The sequence below is a fragment of the Hippoglossus hippoglossus genome, chromosome 2, assembly GCF_009819705.1.
Source record: "Hippoglossus hippoglossus isolate fHipHip1 chromosome 2, fHipHip1.pri, whole genome shotgun sequence".
NCBI lineage: Eukaryota > Metazoa > Chordata > Actinopteri > Pleuronectiformes > Pleuronectidae > Hippoglossus > Hippoglossus hippoglossus.
This window is the reverse complement of record NC_047152.1, coordinates 3,657,444-3,681,257: the sequence shown is the minus strand read 5'-3', so window position 1 is coordinate 3,681,257 and position 23,814 is coordinate 3,657,444. Positions and strand designations below refer to the sequence as shown.

General features: G+C 45.3%; 1 protein-coding gene across 1 annotated transcript; it reads right to left on the bottom strand.

The window, feature by feature from the left end:
• Window positions 1-525: 525 nt before the first annotated feature.
• LOC117777837 (sodium/potassium-transporting ATPase subunit alpha-1) lies at window positions 526-21,932 on the bottom strand. Its single transcript, XM_034612858.1, has 23 exons — window positions 21,691-21,932; window positions 10,164-10,277; window positions 9,561-9,620; window positions 7,960-8,061; window positions 7,712-7,813; window positions 7,479-7,592; window positions 7,182-7,316; window positions 6,558-6,675; window positions 6,196-6,464; window positions 5,803-6,111; window positions 4,787-4,921; window positions 4,500-4,695; window positions 4,213-4,388; window positions 3,958-4,094; window positions 3,686-3,836; window positions 3,320-3,488; window positions 3,064-3,218; window positions 2,841-2,964; window positions 1,941-2,086; window positions 1,713-1,843; window positions 1,269-1,370; window positions 1,068-1,159; window positions 526-892 (listed from the first exon to the last, which is right to left on the bottom strand). The coding sequence occupies exons 1-23, from the start codon at window positions 21,700-21,702 to the stop codon at window positions 864-866; spliced, it is 3,078 nt and encodes a 1,025-aa protein (XP_034468749.1). The 5' UTR covers window positions 21,703-21,932; the 3' UTR covers window positions 526-863.
• Window positions 21,933-23,814: the final 1,882 nt, after the last annotated feature.

The window sequence follows — 23,814 nt, the reverse complement described above, 5'->3', positions numbered from 1 at the left end:
TTGTCTGCGTTTGTTTTTGTTTTGTTATTTAGCAGGATTACGTAAAAACTACTGGACAGATTATCCCAAAACGTAGTTAGGAAAGAAACCATTAAAGTTGGGGAAGGATCCACTTTCCCACTTTCATCAAATTGCAGGATTAATCTGGATCTAGTGAATCTAAAAGTGGTTTCAAATGGGGACTGTTTTGGTCCTTGGACTCAGACCCAAATATAATACGTGATTCTTTTTTATTAAAGAAAAATAGTGATGCTAATTACTGAGTGCCAGTCTCATTAAAATTGTGTATTTGCTTTAATAAATGATAAAAGCTTGAGGAATAAGGTTAAATATTCTGTTTGCACCTGAACACATTAAATTCAAGAGATTTAAGTTAAAAAGCCAATAAAAGAGACAAAATGATAAAGATGTGTAGAACTCATTGAGCATTATCATTTATTGTACACATACCATTCCAGGGATGCTGCGTCTTCTCGGCTGAGGCGGCGTCAAACTCACACAGGACAAATGAGCACAGGACACGTGTGTGGGACCTGACTTGAGCGCATTTTTATTGAACGTTTATAACTGTTAAAAACATGTATAAAATTGGTCCTGTTTCAGAAACAAGGCACGCATAGTCATGTCAATGTTCATGTCATTATTAGCATTATCATTTTATCAACATCATCATCAGCATCATCATCAGCATGTTCCATCTCAGTATTTGTCTAATAGTAGTATCAAGCATTCCCTAATATAAAAACACGTTCCAATTTATTTTTTTTCCCACAGAGGTTAAATTTTATTCCGAGCAGCAAGACAATATTCATGCAAAGACGGGAGTGGAGGAGAAGATGCGAGCTGACTGGACGGACGGGTCTTTAATAGTAGGTCTCCCTTTCCACCCAACCTGGACACACAAGGGAGGAAAACAAACGCACGGGATTTAGAGGCAACTTCCTGCATAGATTGGACAGTTTTTATTGATAAAACGGAAAAATCATGTAAAGAGACAGATTTTTAGACCAAATGTGCAGAAGAACAAGAAGTAGGAAAGATAATAGAGTCAGGGATTCTGTGCTCACCTCCTGGGCTGCGTCTGAGGATCAGCTTACGGATTTCATCATAGATAAAGATGAGCAGGGAGTAGGGTAGGGCGCAGAACCACCAGTTGGGCCTGGAAAACACACACAAGAAAAGACCATGAGAAACTGATCCAGGGCCCCAGGACAAGGACAGATTCAGCTAGCTGTGCACAACTGGCTGGGGTTTTCGGTTTTACTCACTTGAGAGGATACATTCTGAGGGCGACGTCCATGCCGGGGCAATAGGAGAGGAAGGCAGCCAGGGCGGTTTCCTCAAAGAGCCCGAAGATCAGGATCTTGTTCCTGAAACACACAAGTACGAACAATCAAGACTCTGTTTTTTGGGGGAAAAATGAAACCTGAAAATAGCTGGATTTTAACCGCTCGGTGCCAGGATTTCAAATTGCAACCAGCGCTGAGCCAGGGGACCGAGGCAAACAGCAGTCTGTAATGCCTTTTAAAAACAGTTCGTCTTGTTTATAGCCTGAAATAAACACAGAGGTTAACTGGAGTTCCTCTGAGAAAAGTTCAACAGCGCGCGCACTGTGAAATAAGGAGGCGGGACATTCACACAGGCGGCTGTTTCAGTAGCAGAGGTGTATTTTAGCCCCCAAAAAACCAGCCACAGCTCGGACTGGAACTCACCTCATGCCCTGCTGGAAGACGGAGTTCCTCCTGGTCTTACAGATGATCAGGTCGGCCCACTGCACGATGACGATGCTGACGAAGAACGCCGTGTGGCAGGTGAACTCCACGATCTTCCTCTGCTCGTAAGTCTGACGGGGGGGGGGGGATAAAAAAATCATTTAAACCAGGTGTTCGACGGCCAAATCTTAACCTTTACTCGGGGTCCACGCAAGAAATGTCACTGACCCACTGCTGGCCGTAGCTGTCCTCCAGGTCGTTGCAGTATTTGTTATCCCAGGACACTCGGATGCCCACCAGGGTGTAGGGCAGGAAGCCGTTTTCAGCCAGAATCACAAAGTAGGTGAAGAAGCCCGCCAGCGCCTGGATCATACCTGCAGGAATGATATGTGACAGCATCACCAGGCTGCATCTTATATTTTATAATCTCTGATAAATTTCAGTTTCACGCTTTAAGAACAAATAAGGTTGATTCATTCGGTTTAGAATTTGAGATTGAAGCTCGGATCAATAAACGATTAAGCAGCCTCGTGCAAATAAGATGAATGTGAATCGGATTAATTCAATTTGGAGGAATTTTCTTTAAGGACTAAATCATTCGTCACCGGATGAGTAAACAAATAAATGAGATTAGGTCGTCTTCTGAGGAGATTAGAGGCCTAATCCAATTAATCTGATTAACTGCTCTTTTAGGAAAGATAATTTTGATGAATAAACCATAACATGCATAATAGGATCATATTTGAAAAGAAAAGTACAGGCAGGTTTATATCTTTGCAGTAAAAATAACAAAACAAACGTCTCAACAAAACTACCAAAAGGTTTTTTGCGTGTATTTTGCTCTTATAAGGGAAGTTCAGGAGGGTGACAGAGTATTTTTGGCGTCATTACCGAAGAGGGAGAAATCAAAAGCCAGAGGCGCTGCTTTATCGTCACTCAGAACACACACAAACACACACACACACACACACTCTCTAGTTCTCTATCAGAGCAAGCCTATTCCTGGTGCATGCCACTCTTTGGGTTATCTCGGGACCACCCAGATACTGAGCTGCCTCATCAGGAGCAACCGTGGATAGCGTGGTTTGATTTCGACAGGGAGCTTGGTAAAGCCGGATTTGAAATTACCGATCTGTCCGTAGGCGATGCTGATGAGCCTCTCGTTCACCAGTTTGTCCGTTTTGGGGTTTCTGGGCTGCCTCTTCATGATGTCGCTCTCGGCTGCTTCGTAAGCCAGGGAGATGGCAGGGACCTGGGAGATGACGGGTAAATAAAAAAATATAAAATAAATAAAGGCTTTGTGTTGTCAAGTTGCAAGATAGTCAGTTGTGTCCCCAGGCAAAGAGCTCACCATGTCGGTTCCCAGGTCGATACAGAGGATGGTGACGGTTCCCAGGGGCAGAGGGATGTTGGCGATGATGAAGAAGAGGAAGGGCGTGATCTCGGGGATGTTACTGGTCAGAGTGTAGGCGATGGACTTCTTCAAGTTGTCAAAGATCAGACGACCTGATCAAAACATAACATACACCAATAAAGTCATTGCTGTATAAAGAAATCTGATAAATAAGAATTAGTTCAGGTTTGAACTTTTGAGCACAATCTCTTACCTTCTTCCACGCCGGTAACGATGGAGGCAAAGTTGTCATCCAGCAGGATCATGTCAGCGGCCTGCTTGGAGACGTCAGATCCAGCGATCCCCATGGCAACGCCGATGTCGGCCTTCTTCAGCGCAGGAGAGTCGTTCACACCATCACCTGTCACAGCCACGATGGCGCCCTGCGGAGATAGGAGGAAATGTGAGGATGCTGCTTTTATTTGTTGCAGTTGTATTTGTATATATTAAATTATATTTCAGTTCTCAGAAATACAGTTTTCTATTTCTGTCTGCATCAAGGACCATAGCTCACTCAACTGTGCTCCTTTAATTCAAAACTGAACCTGAATACTCAGCGAACGCCGCCTTGGACACACACCTGTCTCTGGCAGCCCTCCACAATGATGAGTTTCTGCTGCGGGGACGTCCTGGCGAAGACGATCTCCGTGTGGTACTTCAGGATGTCGTCGAGCTGCTCCGGGGCCAGATCCTTCAGGTCTCCGCCGTGGACAACGCAGGCCTTGGCGTCTCTGGAGGGAGCACACGGCCGTTAGGTCACTCGAACTCATTCACACAGACCCACGTGGAAACTATATTTTAAAAAATGAACCCAGTGATATGCTAACAGGGTTTTCTCAGTATTGTCCATACCTTGGGTTGACTTCATTGACTGGGATGTTCAGACGAGCAGCGATGTCCTCGACAGTCTCGTTGCCTTCAGAGATGATTCCCACACCCTTAGCAATGGCCTTAGCTGTGATTGGATGATCACCTGTCACCATGATTACCTAGGAGAAGGGACGGGTGTGCAGATGAGTTTAAGGAATCCACACGTGTCATTAATGCCGTCAAAATACAAATCCATGAACAACTGGCGCGAAAGTAAAATGTGGCTTTTTGACACACCTTGATTCCAGCGCTCCTGCATTTGCCGACAGCGTCAGGCACAGCAGCACGAGGAGGGTCGATCATGGACATGAGGCCGATGAAGCACAGCTTCTCCGTGGGGAAGTTCACTTCCTCAGTGTCAAAAGCAAAGCCCTCTGGGAACTCCTCATCAGGGAGACTGAAATGGCAGAAACCTGGCCGGAGCAGGACCAATACAAAGAGTCAGAGATGACGGGAATCGTGGCGATAATATTGAATTTGACCTTTAGGCAAAATCTTTAAATTGTAGATCCCTGCATGCTTACCCAGCACTCTCTCTCCCAGACCTCCCAGTTCCAGGTAAGCGTTCTGGAAAGCGTCTTTCAGCTCGTCGTCCAGAGGCTGCTCTTTGCCCTGCAACATGATGCTGGAGCAGCGGTCCAGAATCCTCTCCGGGGCTCCTTTCATCACCAGCAGGTGCTTGGTCTCTCCCTCAGATGGGGAGATCGTATGAATGGAAAGCTGCGGGCACATAGGACGGATACAACAGGACAGCGTCAGCATCCGGCTTTTAAATATCGAAATTTGAAGGAGAAGAATGACAACTTCATACCTGGTATTTGTTGGTGGAGTTGAACGGGATCTCTGAAATCTTGGGGCTTTTATCCCTCATTTCCGAAACGGATCCGCAGCACAGCTCGATACATTTGAGCAGGGCCGACTCAGAGGCGTCACCGGCCACATCTCTCTGGTGGAGGGAGACAGTAGAACATCGATCACACGCACAATGATTCATTTTTTCTTCTGTGAGCCTCAGTAACAAAGATTTAAAAGACTTCAACGTCTCCATTAACCATCGTGGCCCTTTAATGCAAAAAAAATGCTAATATTCTTTATTTTCCTTCCATAATAAATCAGGGGACTTGATAAACAGCAACTTTTAGTCCTGAACCAGTGACTGTGGGGGAAAGAATAATGAGCAGTGGGAGAGAATGACTGGTAATTAGAGCCACAATGGCAGCCAGACATATACAGGTGATTAACACACACACGAAAACCAAAGACAGGGTTCCAACAAAAGTCTGGGAGCCAAGAGACTTACTGTGCGTGTGGGGGCGGTGTTAAGAATAATCATGTGACTGCAACATGTGTGTGCATATACTCCAGGGAGAGTGGAAGCTGGATAACAAGCCTGTTGGTGTGGGCTGTAAACATCTCGATAAAATTACAACTACAGAATCACTGAAGAGAATTTGTTGTTTTCCAGTTACACTGTTTTAGAGGCCAAACGGTTCACAAAAATAGGTCAATGTTTGAATATTTGTTGATTTAAAAATATCTACTCAGTTACATAAGTTACGTCGTTGCTATAGTAACGTGAAGTTTCATCTACCGCCACCTCAAGTAATTCTAGTTATATTATTATAAGTCTAACAGCTTAACAGGCAGTTAAACAGCTGGTCAGTTCGTGCAATCTGTGAGTTGTCATGATAAGAATAGTTGGGTTAATATATATGAGACAAACAAACTAATACAAAAAAGTACATTCTGAAGGTTCACTTGATATTTGGTGTCATTTATTTAAGTGAGCAGAAGAAGAGGAGGGTAATGTTAAGAGCATTATCTCACCTTCAGGATGGCAACGCTGCCCTGCTCGGCCAGGAAGACGGCGCGGTTGCAGAGCCCGGCGATTCTGGCGAGGGCAACCCAGGTGGCCGAGCTCTTGTCGAAGGAGGCGCCGCTCTGGTTCTCTGTGGTGTCGGCCTCGTGGATCTGGTTGTCGAACCACATGTGGGCCACGGTCATCCTGTTCTGAGTCAGGGTGCCGGTTTTGTCGGAGCAGATGGTGGAGGTGGAGCCCAGGGTCTCGACGGCTTCCAGGTTCTTCACCAGGCAGTTCTTCTTGGCCATACGCTTCGCAGTCAGGGTCAGACACACCTAGAGAAGGGATTGCTTGGGTTAGTCGAGGAGCTGAGTCACCTTTTTGGATCCGTTTAATACCCAAGAAACAGCAGGACTCACAGTGACAGTGGCCAGGAGACCTTCTGGCACGTTGGCGACGATGATACCGATGAGGAAGATGACGGCCTCCAGCCAGCTGTATCCGAGGATGAGGGAGAGGACGAAGAATGACACGCCGAGGAAGATAGCCACGCCGGTGATGATGTGGATGAAGTGCTCGATCTCGATGGAGATGGGTGTGCGTCCGACTTCGAGTCCAGAGGCGAGCGTGGCGATGCGGCCCATGACGGTACGATCTCCGGTGCTGATCACGACACCACGAGCAGTTCCTGGGGTGAGAAGGATTTTATGACATCTCTGATTCACTAATATCCCTCTGAACTACATATAAAATGTCTGTCTCTGAAAGGCCGCCGTCATACCTTCGACACAGTTGGTGGAGAAGAAAGCAATGTTCCTGGTCTCCAGCGGGTTCTCGTTGGAGAAGTCAGGAGTACGAGTCTGGGGCTCTGATTCACCAGTCAGAGAGGAGTTATCCACCTGAGGAATGAGACATACACTTTGATTTATGATGAAAACTAAAAACAAAAGGAGAATAAGACAGTTATAAAAACAGGAAGACAGCTGCCAAGAAAGCCATCACTTCAGGAGGAAAACAAAACATTCTCCTCCACCGTCATTCCTTTTTTCCTGCAGTTGTCAGGAACCAAAATGGATCACAGACACAATCTTTTTCACCACAAAAAGTGAAGTGTCACTGTCTTGTAATTAAATATTAACAAAAGATTTGAAATCCACATTAAAGACAACAGAAGTAGTACTTGAATAAAGTCATCTTTTCAAAAGGAAGCACACACAAAGAGGTTCAAAGTACTGACAAGTAGAACCGTTTTTTTAAGTGTCAACCAAAGTGCAGCGGCAGACAGAAATTCAAAAAGTCAAGGTACCGCTGGAATGTTTGATGGAGAAGTGGTTTTTTTAAGCTAAATTGCGTAGAAGTGGATCCTAAGACAGAAGAAAAACAACTCGTCTCCCGAGCTGCCCACCTTGCAGCTGCTGGCAGAGATGATTCGGAGGTCGGCGGGGATCCTGTCGCCACCTTTCACCTCCACTAAATCGCCAACGACCACCTCCTCGGCGTTGAGGCACTTCTTCTCACCGTCACGGACGACCAGGGCTTGCTACGAGACAAAATTCAGATTCAAAGTGGTTTCAGAAAAGTTCAACAGTGGTATCCTTGGTTTTTGCTGATTTCTTGGAATCTTAGAACATGTCTGGAGGCTTGGATGAAACCAAAAGACGATAAATGAATAAAAAGGTTTAAACTGCGGGGTGAGGGGTACCTGTGGCACCAGGTTCTTAAAGGAGTCCATGATCTTGGAGCTCTTGGCCTCTTGGTAGTAGGAGAAGCAGCCAGTGATGATGACGACAGCAGAAAGCACAACACCCAGGTACAACTGAGAACAGACACACATCAAAACACACAATTATTTACAAAAAGGTCCACATTAAGATAAAACCATGCAACAAACTGGCACATTAACACATCATGTAACTATTTCCAGGGCCTTCTTACATTATCATTGGCCGGCTCATCCTCCATTGCAGCCTGGATACCATAGGCCAGGAAACAGAGGACGGCACCAGTCCACAGAAGCATGGAGAACCCGCCAAACATCTGGATGAAGACAGAGCATAAGGGACCTTTTCACGTCTGAAAACTACGCAGCTTCGAAATTCGGAGACTGTGGTTACATCTAATCCTTAACATGGATGATAAACCCCCCCCCCAGAAAGTGTTGATATCATCAGTGAGGATGGTACCTGTTTGCAGAATTTGACCCACTCTGGGGTGGTGGGAGGAGGGGTGAGGGCGTTGGGGCCGTCACGGGCCAGATTCTCAGCAGCCTTTGCACATGTCAAACCCTGATATGACGAGAACACACAAATTCAAATTCACAAACGTAGCATGCGATCGACCACTTCTAATTCTAAGTACCGTTTGAAGCGCAGCCCTATTTGTTTGTCAGCCAACCGCACGTGTAGACACACACCCCCTGACACATATTTAAGTCCGAGGGGAGCTGCAGGTGATGCTGCGTTGCCTGGCAACACAGAATCAACAGAAGAGTGTCAGTCTCCTTCATCAGCAGGTAGGAAAAAGAAACCGGTGGAAGAAGGAGGTAAAGGCCAAGACGAGGCGAACAGATTCATATGAAATCAGGGCAGGAAGGGGGGTGTGGGTTATGGTTGTGCAGCTAATAAATTATTCACAAATGCTGCATGCAAGCGCACGCAGAGCTCGGAGACCCCAGTTTAGAGGTACTCATTAAGCATTCTCCTTGATCTTTCCGGCATGACCAGGAGCGCATTTGCATGAGGGGAGCGGGCTAGCTGGAGTGTGTGATTAAAGGTAAGTGGGGGGGGGGTTGTTGGGTTGTTTTGAACCCCGATCATCTCTCCGGTCGTTCCGTTCACACCTTTCATCAGGAGGCTTCTGAGGTGACCACTTGTAATCAGCTCTCACTTCACACTGTCCTTCAATATTCATATCGGCACCAGCATTAAGTTCAAGAGAGGCCGTTTCCTTTTTAGATTTCTTTTGCTTTTTTAATAAGAATAAGAAGATGAACATGGTTGTAAATCAGGGGTGTCTTGAAATCCAAGTGCATTGGCATGACAAAGAAATAAAATAAAAAAAACTGAATGTACAGCTTGAAATTTTGAGAAATACACCACAGAGTCGAATCCAATTCAACTCTTATATCTGTTCGGTAAATATGAAGCTACAGGCAGCAGCCATTTTAGCTTAGCTGAGCACAAAGACTGCAAACAACAGGAACAAGGCTTCAAAAGCTACAAATTCAACATCCTACTAATTTATATTAGGTCTGAGCACATTGACAGCATCATCAGCAGGAATCAGGCAAATCATTTTTGGATTTTCAGTCACAGAACGTGGGAAAAATATTTTAAAATGACAACAAAGGTTTTGTTGGGAGGGAAACTTTGAACTCGACTTAAGGTTTAAGCAATAAACAAGTTAGATTAGGATGAAAAAAAATCATCCATCTCTATCCCTCCTTTCTTTGTCTACATTCATCTCCTTTTCCATTCAATATTTCCCCTCCTCCTTCTCCTCCTCGATCGACAATCTTTGTTTAATAAACCCAGGGAGGGCTGATCACGTCCTCTGCGGCTCTTCCCCTCAGCTTTTTGATATTTATTTGATCTCGGTGATAAATGCAGACAATTTGATGGATACAGTCTTTTCAAAAAGACGTTACGATGCCGGAGTTTGGAGAGGGGAACGATCTCGCTGCCAAAATTGCATCTCGGTGTGACTTTTAAAGCTGCGGGTGAGACATCTTTTCAGTGTTTGACCCCATTAAAAAAAAAAACACAAATCATCTCATCTCACTCACGTTGTTGAGGTCCGTCACATATTTGCGAGTGAGCTCATCCAGGGTCAGCTTGTGATCATCCTGGAGGGACACAGAGAAGAGACGGTGGCATCAGTCCAGTGTCTGAGTGTGTGAGTGTGAGTGTGTGTGTGTGTTCAATATGCCAAAGGCCAGTGACATTTATGGTGGATTGTCTGCTGACCTTTCGTTTCACTGTGACTACCTCTCACAAGGTAGAGGTGGAACAATGGCAGGGAAACGTTCACAGTTAAGGGGAGAGGTTGAATGGATGGATTAGGAGCCAAGAAAAGACATGAGGGAGGGAGGAAGAGAGCGACCGTAAAAGAAAGAAAAGAGAAGACATCTTGGTGATGGTAAAAAAGGAGAGAAATTAAAAGTAATGGAAATTTTAGGACAGTTTTAAGATAGAAGTATGAAGAAGTAAAGTAATGGATCCAGAAATCGAATGGATTTATAAATGGAAAAAATAATAAAACATTTTATCATTTTAATATTTTTAGTTCATGTATCCGAGAGAAATCTGGCCAATGCATGAAGAGAGAGGTGAGAGAAATAAAAGCAACAGAGGGAGACAGTTGAAAAAAATCAATCCGAGGCTCTCACCATATCCACTTCCTTCTTCAGCTCGTCCATGTCCTTCTCTTTCTTCTTCCCCTTCGCTTTCTTCTTGCTGCCCTGCTCCGAGGTCGCAGCCAGCTCATACTGTTCACGTCCTTCCTGGAAACACGAAGGAGGGAGAATAAAGGGAATAAAAATGAGAATCCCAACGTCTTCCTCCCCAAACTAAGTCGGTTTTTATTATTAAGTGAGGAGCAACTCTAAGTACAACAGGTCATCATACACAGCAACTTGAAGGGTCGGATGACATTTACCTGTTGTCATACCAACTCCTTCCACAGGAAATGAAACGATACTGTAGATATTTAGAAATATATACAAGCGAATATTTTATCAAAGCTACAATACACACACAGGATTGTAATTCGCCATCTTTTATCTTTTTAACTCGAAGTAACCATATTTGAAGGAGTGGGGGGGAACACTGACTCGTGCTGATGCGACGTGAGCACAACTGACATCTGATGACGCCAAGTGCCAGACGACATTTTGTCATCCTGCATCTCTTTTAAGCTTCCATGTGGGTTAATGCACTGAGAACCAGATATGAACTGCTAAAACTGAGGACACCGCAAACTTTAAGAGTCCAAGAAGAGAACAGAAGTGCCTCTTAACTCGTCACACAGAGTTAGGTTCAAAATATCTAGAGTGAATAAAGTTTTTCACTGAGGCTTTATCGTCACCGCTGCCATCTGTCACTGCAAACAGAGCTCCATGGGGAACCACTATTTCAGAATATGCTAACTTTTTTGAAAGGCTTCTGTACTTTTTTAAAACTCTTCCATCAATCAGACCGCTTGCTTTACATGTTTTAGATTTTATATGTCGACACCGAAGAATCGCAACATCGTTTTTTTTTCATTTTCGAAGCCATGATTAGCACTTGTCGCAGGTTTTTCCTTTATCAGCAGAATACTTTGCCAATTTAAGAACAATCTACTGAAATAAAATCATTTTTAAGGATCACTTTGAGCATCTGCATCGAGGGAGGAGCAGGAGTCATGGTGTTTTTGGTCGGTTGAGAGATAAGCAACTTTTTTAATTAGACTAGGCTGCTGCACGACAGAAATTGCACTTGTTTAAACGCCACTGTCTCTGCCTTAAATACACAGAGCTCCCTATTCATTCACCAGCTTTTCCTACACAAAACCTAACCAATTAAATACCTCCGCCAACCCCCAGAGCGGAGTCATTCAATGGTTATCACACTGGGGGACAGTTGGTTGGTTTTAACTCTGACTGTGACACTAATTTTCTCACTTTAGGCAAGAAACACTTTAATTAAACGGAGAATGTCTAAGTCCTAGTATACGCAATTAAAAACAATAAAACACACTTCAGGGCCAGAAATGTCCCGTATTTGTGCGACTCGTCTCTCTCTCGTCATCCCCTGTCACTTTGGCACACCCCGTCCTCTCTTTCTCTCCGCCGTCTCCTCCACAGACATCCCCCCCCCTTCTCATTATCAGCAGCCGCTGTAGCCGACAGAGCAACAAAAGGCCCGGGCAGAGATAGTGTCTTCCAGACGGCTGTAAGCCAGAGGGTGTGGGAGACGGAGTGACAGAGAGAGGGTGAGATAGATAAAGGGAGCGGAGAAAAAGGAGCCGAGACGGGAGAGGAGGGGAGAGAGGCAGAGGGGCTGAAGTGAAATTTAAAAAGACGAATACTTGCAACAATTTAGCAACAGTGGGTGCTGTGTCATGGGACGACACCAGAGTACTATCCATAACTCCACCTTGTACTTTGTCGTGCAACAGGTGAGTGACCACCAGCACCAGTATACAACTGGTATATGAACTACATACCTCCACACTGAGCATTTTGAACCATTATCATAAACTATGATGAACCATTTAATCAATCTGCCAAACTGAATTTATATTCCAAGATTATAGGACTGATTACATTAGGATACTGATACTTAACAGTTTTATATATAGCCAATACTAATGTAGCTCCTCCCTTTGCTATCTGACTGTAATGGATCTCATTAAAATATTTTCACTTGCAGGATGTTTTGCTTTAAATGTGAATGAGTATCTTTTTTTGGATCGATCAATAAGTGAAAGTTCAGGATGAGGTTCAGGACTAATCCAGTGGGTCAACTCTTTACTTCAGTCTGGACTGAAATGTCTCAACTACCGGAATTCAGCACAAATGAACTCATGTTCCCCAGAGGGTGAATCCTCCTGACTTAAGCAATGACGTGATGTTTTCTGCAGGATGAAGGCAGATCACATCAAATTAGTGTTTAACTGCTATCAGAATGCATCCAAGTGTGAGCCTGTTGACACACAAAGCCATAATCTTGTGTCTATAATCATGATTCTGTAATTAAAAGGATTTCTCCATTCAATCTCGTACTGATTACTTGCAAATAGAGACTGTTTTCATGCCGTTCAATCGTTAATTCATCAAGTTCATTTGCAGGAACCAGGTGCTGACTAAGTTATTACAGAAAGCTAAGTCGTAAAGAGTAGAAGAGATGGAGGAGAGGAAGTGGTTGTTCATTTCCAGAGGACTTTTCCTGAAAAAAAAGTCTAAAATCTTGACAAATTTCCATTTAAACCTATTGTGATATTAGCCTTGGTTTCCAAATTAAATATTTTTGGAGTATTGAACATTTACAATATCATAGTAAATATTAAGGTTGTCATATAAAACTACAAATACAATGATTTTATCCATATTGCCCACTCAGAGGAAACAGCAGCCAATCAATGATCAACATCGAGATGTGACCTACATGTGTTTGTGGCTGTCGCCCTTATGTGCAGCATCACTGAACATATGAAACATGTGTAGGCCTCTTAGTGTGTGTGTGTGAGAATCACAGAGGGACAGCCAAACCTGTGTGTGTTTCAGGTAGGTAACACGAGATTGTGGCGCTATAAGCCAGCATTGATTAGCAGTTAAGGCTCATCTATAATTCAACACTGTACAGGGTTTAGAGGTGTTAGCATGTTAGCAGGGAGGGAGGCTGCCCAGTGACTACTAATGAGCCATTTGTCTGCATGCAACGCCACAGTGTGCAGCAGCCATTTTGAAAGAAACTCTTCAGACGGCGATATTTTGGACACAAAATGACCCGAGCGTGGCTCCGCCGCACCGACACGACCAAATATGGGCGTCCTGGACGTGGCCCCTGTCATGGAAATAATTAACTAATATTGTTTTTCTATCGCATTCAACTTTTTTCAAAGTTTCCCAGGGAGCCACCAGTGCAGAGTGTGTGATCCCAGCACATGTTGTTGTTGTTGCTCCAGCCCCCTGGTTGGTAAGGCTGGGAAAACACTGAGTCTGGTCCTTGATCACTCCGGCCTCTCGAACCCCAAGGGCCCCCAGGGGCCATCTGGCTTAGGCAAATAATTCACAGACAGTGGTCCAGGGCCTGAAACTGGGACAGACGCTACATCCAACAGACATGCGAATGGAACTAGAGGACTATTTGAGCCTCCTTGAAATATTTGGTTATTTAATGTGTTGTATCTTACCATTGTGTTTAGAATTACAGTAGAGCAATCAAAATAAAAGGATTTAATTGTCTAAAAATATGAATGTACTCGATGTTTGAGAAATTAAAAATAATTTGAATAAAATTGAAACACTAATATCCTAAAATTAAATAAATAAATAAGAACAAATGCTTAGAATCCTGTAGTTCCAGCTTCTAAAATGTGAATATTTGCCATTTATATTTGTTGTCTATGATGATAATGCAAATTCAGGTACATAGCAGCGATCAAACCCAGCTAGAGGGAAACACATGGGTTCACGTACGAGCTCTTTGGTGACCTGAAGTGTTTGCATAGAGACCAATAAAGCCTGTTTATCTGCACGATCCAAACACATGATGGTTGGAGTGCTCCACTGAAATGCCAGAGTGGAACTGTTCAGAGCACATCGTCCCCGACAAGCAGACTCCGAGGGGGGAGCTGATATTCAAACATTCAGCTGCTTCCACGCACGTCGAGACGAGCAGTTGTTTAAAAGAAGTGACGAGCTCGAGCTGGAGCCGCAGCGCCACAGTCCCCCCCCCCCCCTCCTGCATCTGCTTGTGACATTTCCTTCAAAAGACGGAGCAAACTGGAAAAGTCAAGTTACCCGGATGAGCAGTCTCAAAGCGTGGCCTCACGCCGTCCACCACCAGCTCTGTTCACTCCATCGCAGCTTTGGATTGGCGAGTTTCCAGCATAAGCATCTTGGCATGTCAGTCCAACACCAATATGCAGCTTTCTCATCAGACAACAAAAACTGGGACATAACGACGATTCTGTCGAGATATTCACACGTTTTTACTTCGCAAATTGGTGCAAGTAAAACCACGAACCTCTAATGTTACTTGACATTTCTCTGACTCTGTTTTTCTGTTTGGTGACTTTGCACGTGCTGATTACCAGACGAGCAGTGCACGAGGCCTTCAAGGGAAATTCCCGGTGAAAAAAAGAGATAGTTTCACTCTTAACTAATGAGACTACAACAAACAAAGTCGGGTGAGACCATCTCGTCCTCAGATGAGCTGTAGCGAGGCCTGTCGGGGATTTTGTCAGCTCCCTCGTCTTCGGCACGCTGCACAGAAATAAGGGCACCCCGCCTAAACCACTTCCTTAAGTTAAGTTTCTATGACCGCATGGCACATGTCACTTGACTAACAACTCTGATCACATTGATTAACGTCTGTGGCCGCTGTCTGTACCTGCTGCCAGTCACTGAGAAACTCTCTTATAGTACAAGAGGTGTCTACAACCTCTGCTGGTGCACCAACGTCTCAACTACCCATCTCACACACACACACACACACACACACACACACACACACACACACACACACACACACACACACACACACACACACACACACACACACACACACACACACACACACACACACACAGTCTACGAAGACATGTCTTCAGTATTTTCGAGGGGAATTTAAGGATTTTCGCAGCCTGCAGGGAGTTTATGATCCGTTTTCACACTTTGATGTGTTTGAGTTTCAATTCAAGGCAAAATAAAACCATTAATATATTTCAAACCACGTTTTTTTTCCTGGGTGTATGGAGAAGGCCTGAAAGCGCGATTTAGATTTTCATGTTTGGCATTTTTAAGCTCTCAAGGCCACAGCCCTGGTTTATAGTATTAATAACACAGAGACCATCTTGTACAGGAAATCATAGCCCACATATGGGGATGTTGATTTGGCAACACTGCAGCACAGCTCAAAGCCTGGATACTAATCATCATGCGAGATGCTTCAGCGAGGCTTTTCATGCCCAGTGCTGTAGTAAAGCTGTCAGAGTTCACAGGTCTGATGATGGCCAATATTTTACAGGAAGCTCTTGCAGCAGACAATCTGCAAATGCTTCGGTGTAATATACTTCTCTACACTACTGCATGCTATGCATATTTGCTTCATGTAATTTGTCCCAAATGTTAAGAAAAATCTTTTTTGCTATCACACATTAAAGAATCTCAACAACTCTTAAATGGATTGCAGTGAAAGTTTGTACGGACCTTTGCGGCTCACTGACAATATAGTCCACCAAGTTTGGTGACCCTACGACTTTTCCTCTAGCATCTACAGCACTTTAACATTTGTGGTATCTCTAACTATTGCAACTATTACCTATACTGCAGCCAGCCACCAGGTGGTGATCAAGACATTTTGGCTTCACTTTTAGGGAGCTGTCATGTCATCCATCTTTTTATACAGTCTATGAGTTAAAAGTTGGCAGCAAAATCGTCTTCTGTTGTTCTCCCACACAACACTAGAAAATAAATACGAACCTTTCAAGGTCGTCAACGACACCCAAACAGCACTGGGGATGTTTGGATGGGAGAGTGTGGTGGGAGACGGATATACCGACAGAACAAAAGGGAAAAGAGATGAGTAGAAGAGGCGCACAACAGAAATTGATGCTCGAGAGCACAGAGATGACAGAAGTCGCACACACAAACACAGGAGCCGACTGAACGTGGAACAATGGCCCTTTGTGCGGCTCACATTAAATCTGCATCAAAAACACAAACAAAACACTCAAATCTTTTCATGTGACTCTTAAGTCCACGGGCATGAGGGACGACTTTATATGCCAGTGACGCTGACCAACACCATATTTGCTTCACTCCTTAAGGAGATTTGTGGGAATATCGCAAAAATATGGACAAAATAGCTCTTCTACACCATCCAGACCTCAGAAAGCAGACCTCAGCTGACACTCAAACACATTCTTAGTGCAGATTACAAACTTAAATCCCTCATTTGGTGACGTCATGTGCCATTTTTACTTTTTTAGGGGTGTTTTTATGCGTGAATGAGGCCCGACTCTGGTCCTGAGTCATCTGAAGAGTGTGAAGAGGCGAGTTAGGAAAACGATGAATGAATTGGGGCGGGGGGGGGCCTCTGAACTTAACCAAGAATTTCTGAGCACGCCTCTCCCCCCGTTCCCCTGAGAGAACCACGTCCTGGAGGCTCACATGTAGCAGAAGATAGCGCTCGGTCAAGTGGCTGCATATTTTAAAGAACACACTTTTTACAGGAAGAAATTAATTCCTCTGAGGAGCCAGACACACAAGCCGCTCATTCAACTGTGGCGACACACACTCACAGAGTCCTGGAACTTTGCCCGGTTGCTACCGGCGACTATTACAGCACCTCTTGAGATATGTGAATGGGCAATCACGTGTGGCGCCCCCCCCCCCCCCCCCCCCCCCCCCCCTTCTCTGTCTCCCTCCTCTTTCATTTCTTCCCAACCAATCCCTCTTTTCTGTTCAGACGGTGAAAAGAAAAGTGTGTTAATTTACACTGGGGGCCGTGTTTAACTCTCCCTCCACGTCCAGTGTAACTTTCAGCTTTTTCCCCCCCCAGAGCAGAACAAAAGTGAATGGATGAGCGAATGAATGAGCGAATACACGAATCAATGCCTCTCCTTGTTGGGGACTTTGCGGGCAGTTCGCCGACCGCCCGGCACCACCGAAATGAGAAATTCACATACTGCCACCGCCAGACAAATGGTGAATTATCACTCCATCGCCATCGCTTTCCCTCAACTTATGAAGTACAACTTCACCAAAGGGCTCGGGGCATCATTAGGGACGAGTCTCTCACACACACATCCAGACTCTGTTTAATATCTAAGCTGTTCAGAAAGCACTTTTGAAGTACATTTTTTGTTTTAAACTATTTAAACTATTTGTAATATTTTGAAAAGGTTATTGTGTTTAGGTTATGAACATAAATATCAACTTCCATTGAGCCACAATCCTCTCTGCCAAGGTGGTTATGTTTGCACCCCTGTCTGTTGGATTTAAATGTGGTTTCATAAGGGGACTGTTGTGCCTTGGCTGAGGAATCCAATTCAAAAAAGATTTGTTCTTTTTCAGGATTATCCGCTTATCTAATTCCTTATTTATCAAGGTGATTAAATTAAGGTGCATGCATAAATCTTTATTTATCCCATATTTATCCCATTTGATGGTATAAAAGGAGTCTTTACATTGTTAAATGTGGGAAAAAGCAAGTATCTTAAGAGCAGAACAGGCAACCAGGAGTTCCTCTGGCCAAGAATGAATGAAGCAATAAATCAATGGCTCCCTTTTTTTTTTTTTTCACTCTCAGGCCTTAGCCACTCCTCTGCTTCTTTAACTCGCCAAGACACCATGGCTACAGGTTGCATCATTTCCTCGAGGGGGCAGGAGGGGGGGGAGCTGAGGGGGTCACTTTGCCTGAAATGTTCAAACTTCCTGTCTTTTCACGTCGTCGTAATCCCATGAAACAAAGTGCCCAGTGATCCGGGCCGCGGCGCTGAGGCCCCGGATTATGACATGTCATGGAAAAACACCATATTTCTTCATGTAGGAGATGCACGGACACCGGCAGGGGAACAGTGCGCTCTGGAGTTTGTTGTTTCTAATGCGAATGTTCCACTCCGGCCGAGCAACAGGCTCGCAGCGAAGGTTCAAAGAGCTGCCACAGAAAACAAAATCGAGCGGCTCAAGCTGCTTGGCCAAACAGAGGCGAGGAGGGAGCGAGCTGGCATGTGAGAGAGCTGGAGGAGGGAGGGAGGGAGGGAGGGAAGAGATGAAGGAAGGAAAAGAGCAGCGGAAAGAAAAGATAGATGAAACAAGGTACAGCAATGACCAGGCGGGGGGGTTTTACAGAAGAGAGAGAGATGGAGTGAGTGTGCGAGGAGGAAGGGAGAACGCTGTGTTCTGTCACAGACGAGGGGTGGCGTGTGACAAAAGCCCCGGTTAATACACAATGACTGCCAAGCGGAAAGAATGTTAAATCCTCAGAGAAGGAGCGAGGGAGAGGGACGGAGGGACGGAAAGCAGGTACAAACACAGAGAACAAGGGGGAAACCGACTGTGAAGGATGGAGGTGAAGGTGTAGCCGGGGAGCCCCTCTGGCGGAGATGAAAAAGTGGCCGGGGGCTGGGGAGAGCGGTGTTAAAGAATACATTTGGGTGCGAGTGGTGCCACTCAACAGACATTTCCTCACTTGGGGAATATGATTTCTCCTCATGCTCCGATCAGAGCTGCTCGAGAACAAGATGCCTCTGTGGGTCGAGTGTGAAGGCTCCAAGCGCAGTGAGGCTGGCCTAGATTCATATACCATCCATTCAGCAAGCAGCCTTTAGAGCTGTTTGAACCGCACACTGACTTCCGACTGAAGTTGCACTGAGTGACTCCTTCAATTTAACATCTAAAGTGTGCGAGGAGATCTAATGCATTAATTTAATTAGAACCAAGTCTTCTAATGCCTAACGGACTAATTTATAAACCTAACCTTGAAGTTTTATAGACCAATTCTGTTACATTGTTTATTTTAATGTTCTGCAGGCAAGACGCCCTGAATTTGCTATTTTTAACAATGCACACGTCTCTTGCATGATGATTTTTATTATATTATTTTCATTGTTGTTACGCAAAAAGGAAAAAACTCTTTCCTTCAATGTTGAACTTACTTCAACATTGTGAGATTGGGCATTTAAATAATTAATTCATCTGTATGGCTGATATCTTTTGAGTGTGGGCAATTTGGTGCAGCTTGATTCAATTGAAGGGGGTTTCAGGCCTTGGCGGATGCATGCACTCGACTAAGTGCTGCTCTAGTTGCAGATATATTGTTGGTGACACTGACACAAATGCTTTCATTTACCGGGCGACGCTTTCCTCGTCTTTTCCCTTCTCCAAATATCTGCAGGCGGAGCTTTTTCAATGAAATATGGATTCTTAAGTTGCTGTCATCATTACAATTCGCCCATTAAAAAGGGAAGTATTGAGTGAGGTAAGATTATGAAATATTTAGCTGGATTGCCTGCGTCGGTCTCCTGCGAGTTTCCCAGCTGTCACTGAATCCCCGCTCTGCCTTGCTGCACAATTAAGCAGTCAGCGAGGACACTGGGGGTCCGGACAAGAGATGATCAACAAGTTATTTGCAGTTTTAAGTTGCCTGCTGCCTTTTCCAGAGGAAAGTAAACATAATGGAGGTTTGCAGTGGATCGGTCACTCCAGTGAATGAAATAACTGAGGGGCTCAAATGTTGCAGTTTCCAGCCGCACCCCAACCTCCGTCCTCTAAATCACGTCTGGGGCAATGCGGGAACTGGTGCCTCTTGGCTCTCCTCAATATAACCCCCCCCCCCCCACCTCCCTCTACCTCCCTCTTTCACGCAATCAATTCCTCCTCTTCCTCCTCTCTGCGCACTTGCTTTCTGTCTGTTCATTGCAATGTGCAGCGTACGTGATGGGAAAACTGGACTAGGGCAGCGAAGGCAGTGATCTCATATGAAGATGTGAGTGTTCAAAACACGGGGGGGGGGGGGAGAGAGAACTGGGCAGAAAAACAACCTGTCGCTGCCGAGGCTCCTCTCATACCTGTGCTCCCACTCCAGTGCCCTGATTCTTCTCCATTACAACAAAACAACTTCTCATCCTCCCTCTCCTCCTCCCCCCCTCACCTCTCCTTCCTTACACCAGGAAAGGAGGGGAGACACAGTGGGGAGGTGGATGGAGGTTGGATGGGGGCAGGGCATGGCTTTCATCACATATGGGAGGAAGAAGGGGGGGGGGAAACAGCAGGAGCAGCCAAGAGGAAAGATTTTCTGAATCCTAAATGATCGTCATGGAGAAGAGGGAAGGGAGGAAGGAAGGAAGCGAAACTGAATGAGCAACTCCGCTTCACATCTCCCGCCAGATCTCTCGTTCCACCTTTTTCTCTCCCCTCCGACCATCTCTCCATCCCTCCATCCCTCCATCCCTCGCAGGCTGAATCTATAATGAGTTGGTTTTCTAATGCGCAGCATGGCAGGGTGTGGCGACTCCTAATATTTCAGGGTTCGATTTCACGCCTCAAACGTGCCTCTCGGGCAGGTCTGTGGAGAATAACCAGCTGTGTGGCGAGGGACAATAAGAGCTGCTGGTGCATCTGGGTTGCGTCTTCTTTTGATGGGATCACGTTCAGAGGACGCCTCTGGTCAAAATCTCGGGTTCGAACGTGGAAATAAAACAGAATGACCTGATTATGGAAACAACAGAAACACACATCTTCCTGCTCGAGCTCAAATCCCAACGTTTAAGAGCAACTTCCCCCCCCCCCCCAATTGATTTGAACTCAATTATTCATTTTACGACATGAAATCCAGGCTTGAGGGGAATGCACAGCTAAAAGAATCACTCCTGCGCTTGATTCCTGCAAGTGCAACACCACATGCAGTCGCTGCATCACAAAAAAAAGTGCACGAGCCTGAAAAAGCAGCCACACTCTTTGCTTTTTGTGCCTCAAACCCCAAAAAAAGGTGCGTAGATGCGACTTGAGATAAGTTTAACACAATTGGTCACAGATCAAATCTCCCTGTAAGAGAGGAGAAGGGGGAGAAGGGGGAGAAGGAGGAGGAGGAGGAGGAGGGGGGGAGGGGGTTGTGCTTTAAACATCACTTCTACCCAGAATTCACAGCTGGGCTGGAAACTAGAGAAGAAGAAGAAAAGCTGCTGCATGTTAGTGGCACAGATGCTGGAAATTCCCACGCATGTTGGGCCACATTTAAAGTGCTCGAGTGGAGTCCGTGAAGTAACCACCGCCGGGCTTCGACCCGCTGTCCCCCCCACCACCACCACTTTAAACCGGGTTTTTACTTCCATTACACAGAGAAACTTTGACAGACCCGGGAGCTTGAGAACATCCCGTTATGTAACCGGACTCCGGGTTTGAGAGGAATCTCCACGAGCCACGGAAAATACGAACTTCTGCTTCTTCTTCTTCCCCCGTTATCCGCAACCGGCACATGACATTAAATCAGGGGGTCTTTGGGCTCGCGGGGTTCGCACACACGGAAGTAGTAGTTTCATTTCGGGCATTTTGAGAGAAATGGACTTTTTTCTTTTCTTTCAAACACATGTGACACCTCAACATCCCACCGCCGACACGGATTCAGAGAAACCACTTGTTTGAATGGCGAAGTTTTTAAATAAAATTTTTTTTAAAAACCACACGCACAAACATTTATACTCACTCCTCTCCCCATGGCTGCCCGGTTGTCGGTTTAATTCTCCCCGGTAAGAATTGAGAAAGAAGGAAAGAAAAAAGAAATCCACCTTAAAAATGTTGTACAGTAAAAAACATTAAAACTCTAGAAAGGATGTGCCCGCTGTTGTTGTTGTGTTTTTTTTTTTAGTTTTATAGATTTTTTTTTCTCCCAAGCACGTGTCACTCCTCCAGAACACACATCCGAGCTCGCGAGCCGCCGCCGCAGATCCTCCGATACTTATAGACGGCGTTCCTTCCATTGTGACGTCGACGCCGTTTGCCATGGTAACCCCACGGAGGGGGGCGGGGCGTCTGCCATTATTGGACGTTTTTCCTTCCCCCCCCCCCTTCTTCTCTTTCAACACACACAGACACACACTCACACACACACACACTGATTGGAAAACAAATCAAACATCAAACTTGTCAACTAATAACTATTTGATATGAATAAATCAATACAGGGAGCACCTGTGAGAGAGCTCAACTCACTGCAAAGTAAGAAAAGATGCAAATAGAAAAAAACACGTGCAAATTAAGAGAAACAACTTCTACAATTTGATAAAAGGTGCAAATACAGAAAACACTTCCGTTGTCGCTTTCACAATTTGCAGCTTGTTTCTGTATTTGCACATGTTGAGACTTTTTTGCAGCGCGCCTGTCGTCAAATCGATGAAGTTGTTTTCTTAATTTGCACCTGTTTTTGAACTATTTGCACGTGTTTTCGTAATGTGCAGTGCGTCGAGCTCTTTCGACCGCCGTAGAAACAAACACGAGGACAACATTGGAAAAGTTGCTATGTCCAAAGGTGACAAAATCTGCCCCCATTGTATATCTTATATCTCATGTTTGAAAGCCTGAGAAGCTTTAGCCTCAGCGTTCGGCTTTAGCCTCAAGTCCGGCCTGTATCGTTGATTACAAGGCAAAAAAACACTTGCTGACGCTAAGACGCACAACTGAAGTAACGTCCCTAACATCCGCAGGTGGCCGCTAACACCTGCTAACATCTACTGCTGGTTGGTAACTTAAATTGTGCAGAAGACCTTTAAACGTACAAGGGATATTCAACATCTTGTCCTATATTCTAAAAAACCAAAGCATAAAAACGCGTGTGTGGAACCTGTGTTACTGAAGGGCACCTCTAGAGGGCACAATACAAGAGGCAGCCATCGTGGACACACAAACAAGTGTATCTCCAGTCTCACTGTTGTGCTGTGAAAAGAGCCCCCACCTCCCCCCACCCCACACGCCCAACTCTAAACACACACACATTTAACAGCTGGGTTCGCAGACACCATGTCCACCATGTTTTTTAGGTCTTTACATCTGTTTACTATTTTTATGATGCAAAACCAAGTAGGTAAGAAGTGCTGCTTGGAATTCCACAGCACGTGTGGGCCCCCTTAAGCTCTGGGGCCCCCTCAAAGTATTCCCCCTTCTCCCCCTGACTAGCGGAGCCTCTGTGTATTGTTCCACCATATTTCTCTGTCCCTACCGTGCAAGTCCAGAACCAATGCTCGCTGACCCCTGACCCCCCCACTGCGCCGATGGAGGAGGAGACCCCATCGACTATCACGTTGCGAGTTGCCTCGCTGCACCACAACCCGGGCAGCGGCACCCTCACGCCCGTTTGCATCTGTTCCAGGAGCTCTTAAAACCCTTTTTCATCCCGCAACACAAATGAGAGATTTAGTCTTTCATCCCTGGACCTAAGCCTGAAATCTGAAAACACGTCCTCATGCGTTTGCGTGCAGAGGAAGACAAGTTTCATGCATAATGCGAACCCACGTCTTCACACTTTATAAGTACGTTTCTCCAAAATGCAACAAATTCCCTGCACTGCGCCCCCGTCTGCACGTTACACAGCTCAATCAGCAGCCTGTGATAGATCGTGTGTTGAAAGGAACCTCTTCAAGCATGAAGTAGACCCGGGTGGACGGTGTGAACCCGCCATTGGAGCGCTATTGTATCCTGACTGTGTCACTCACTGTCTGCCTCTAATAGACCTTATCGGGGCGGCCTGAAGAGCACTCGGCACCAACTGACAAGATAAACCTGAGATAGATCTCAGCGACAGGGAGGTTTCACTGCGAGGAGTTCATCTTGAGGC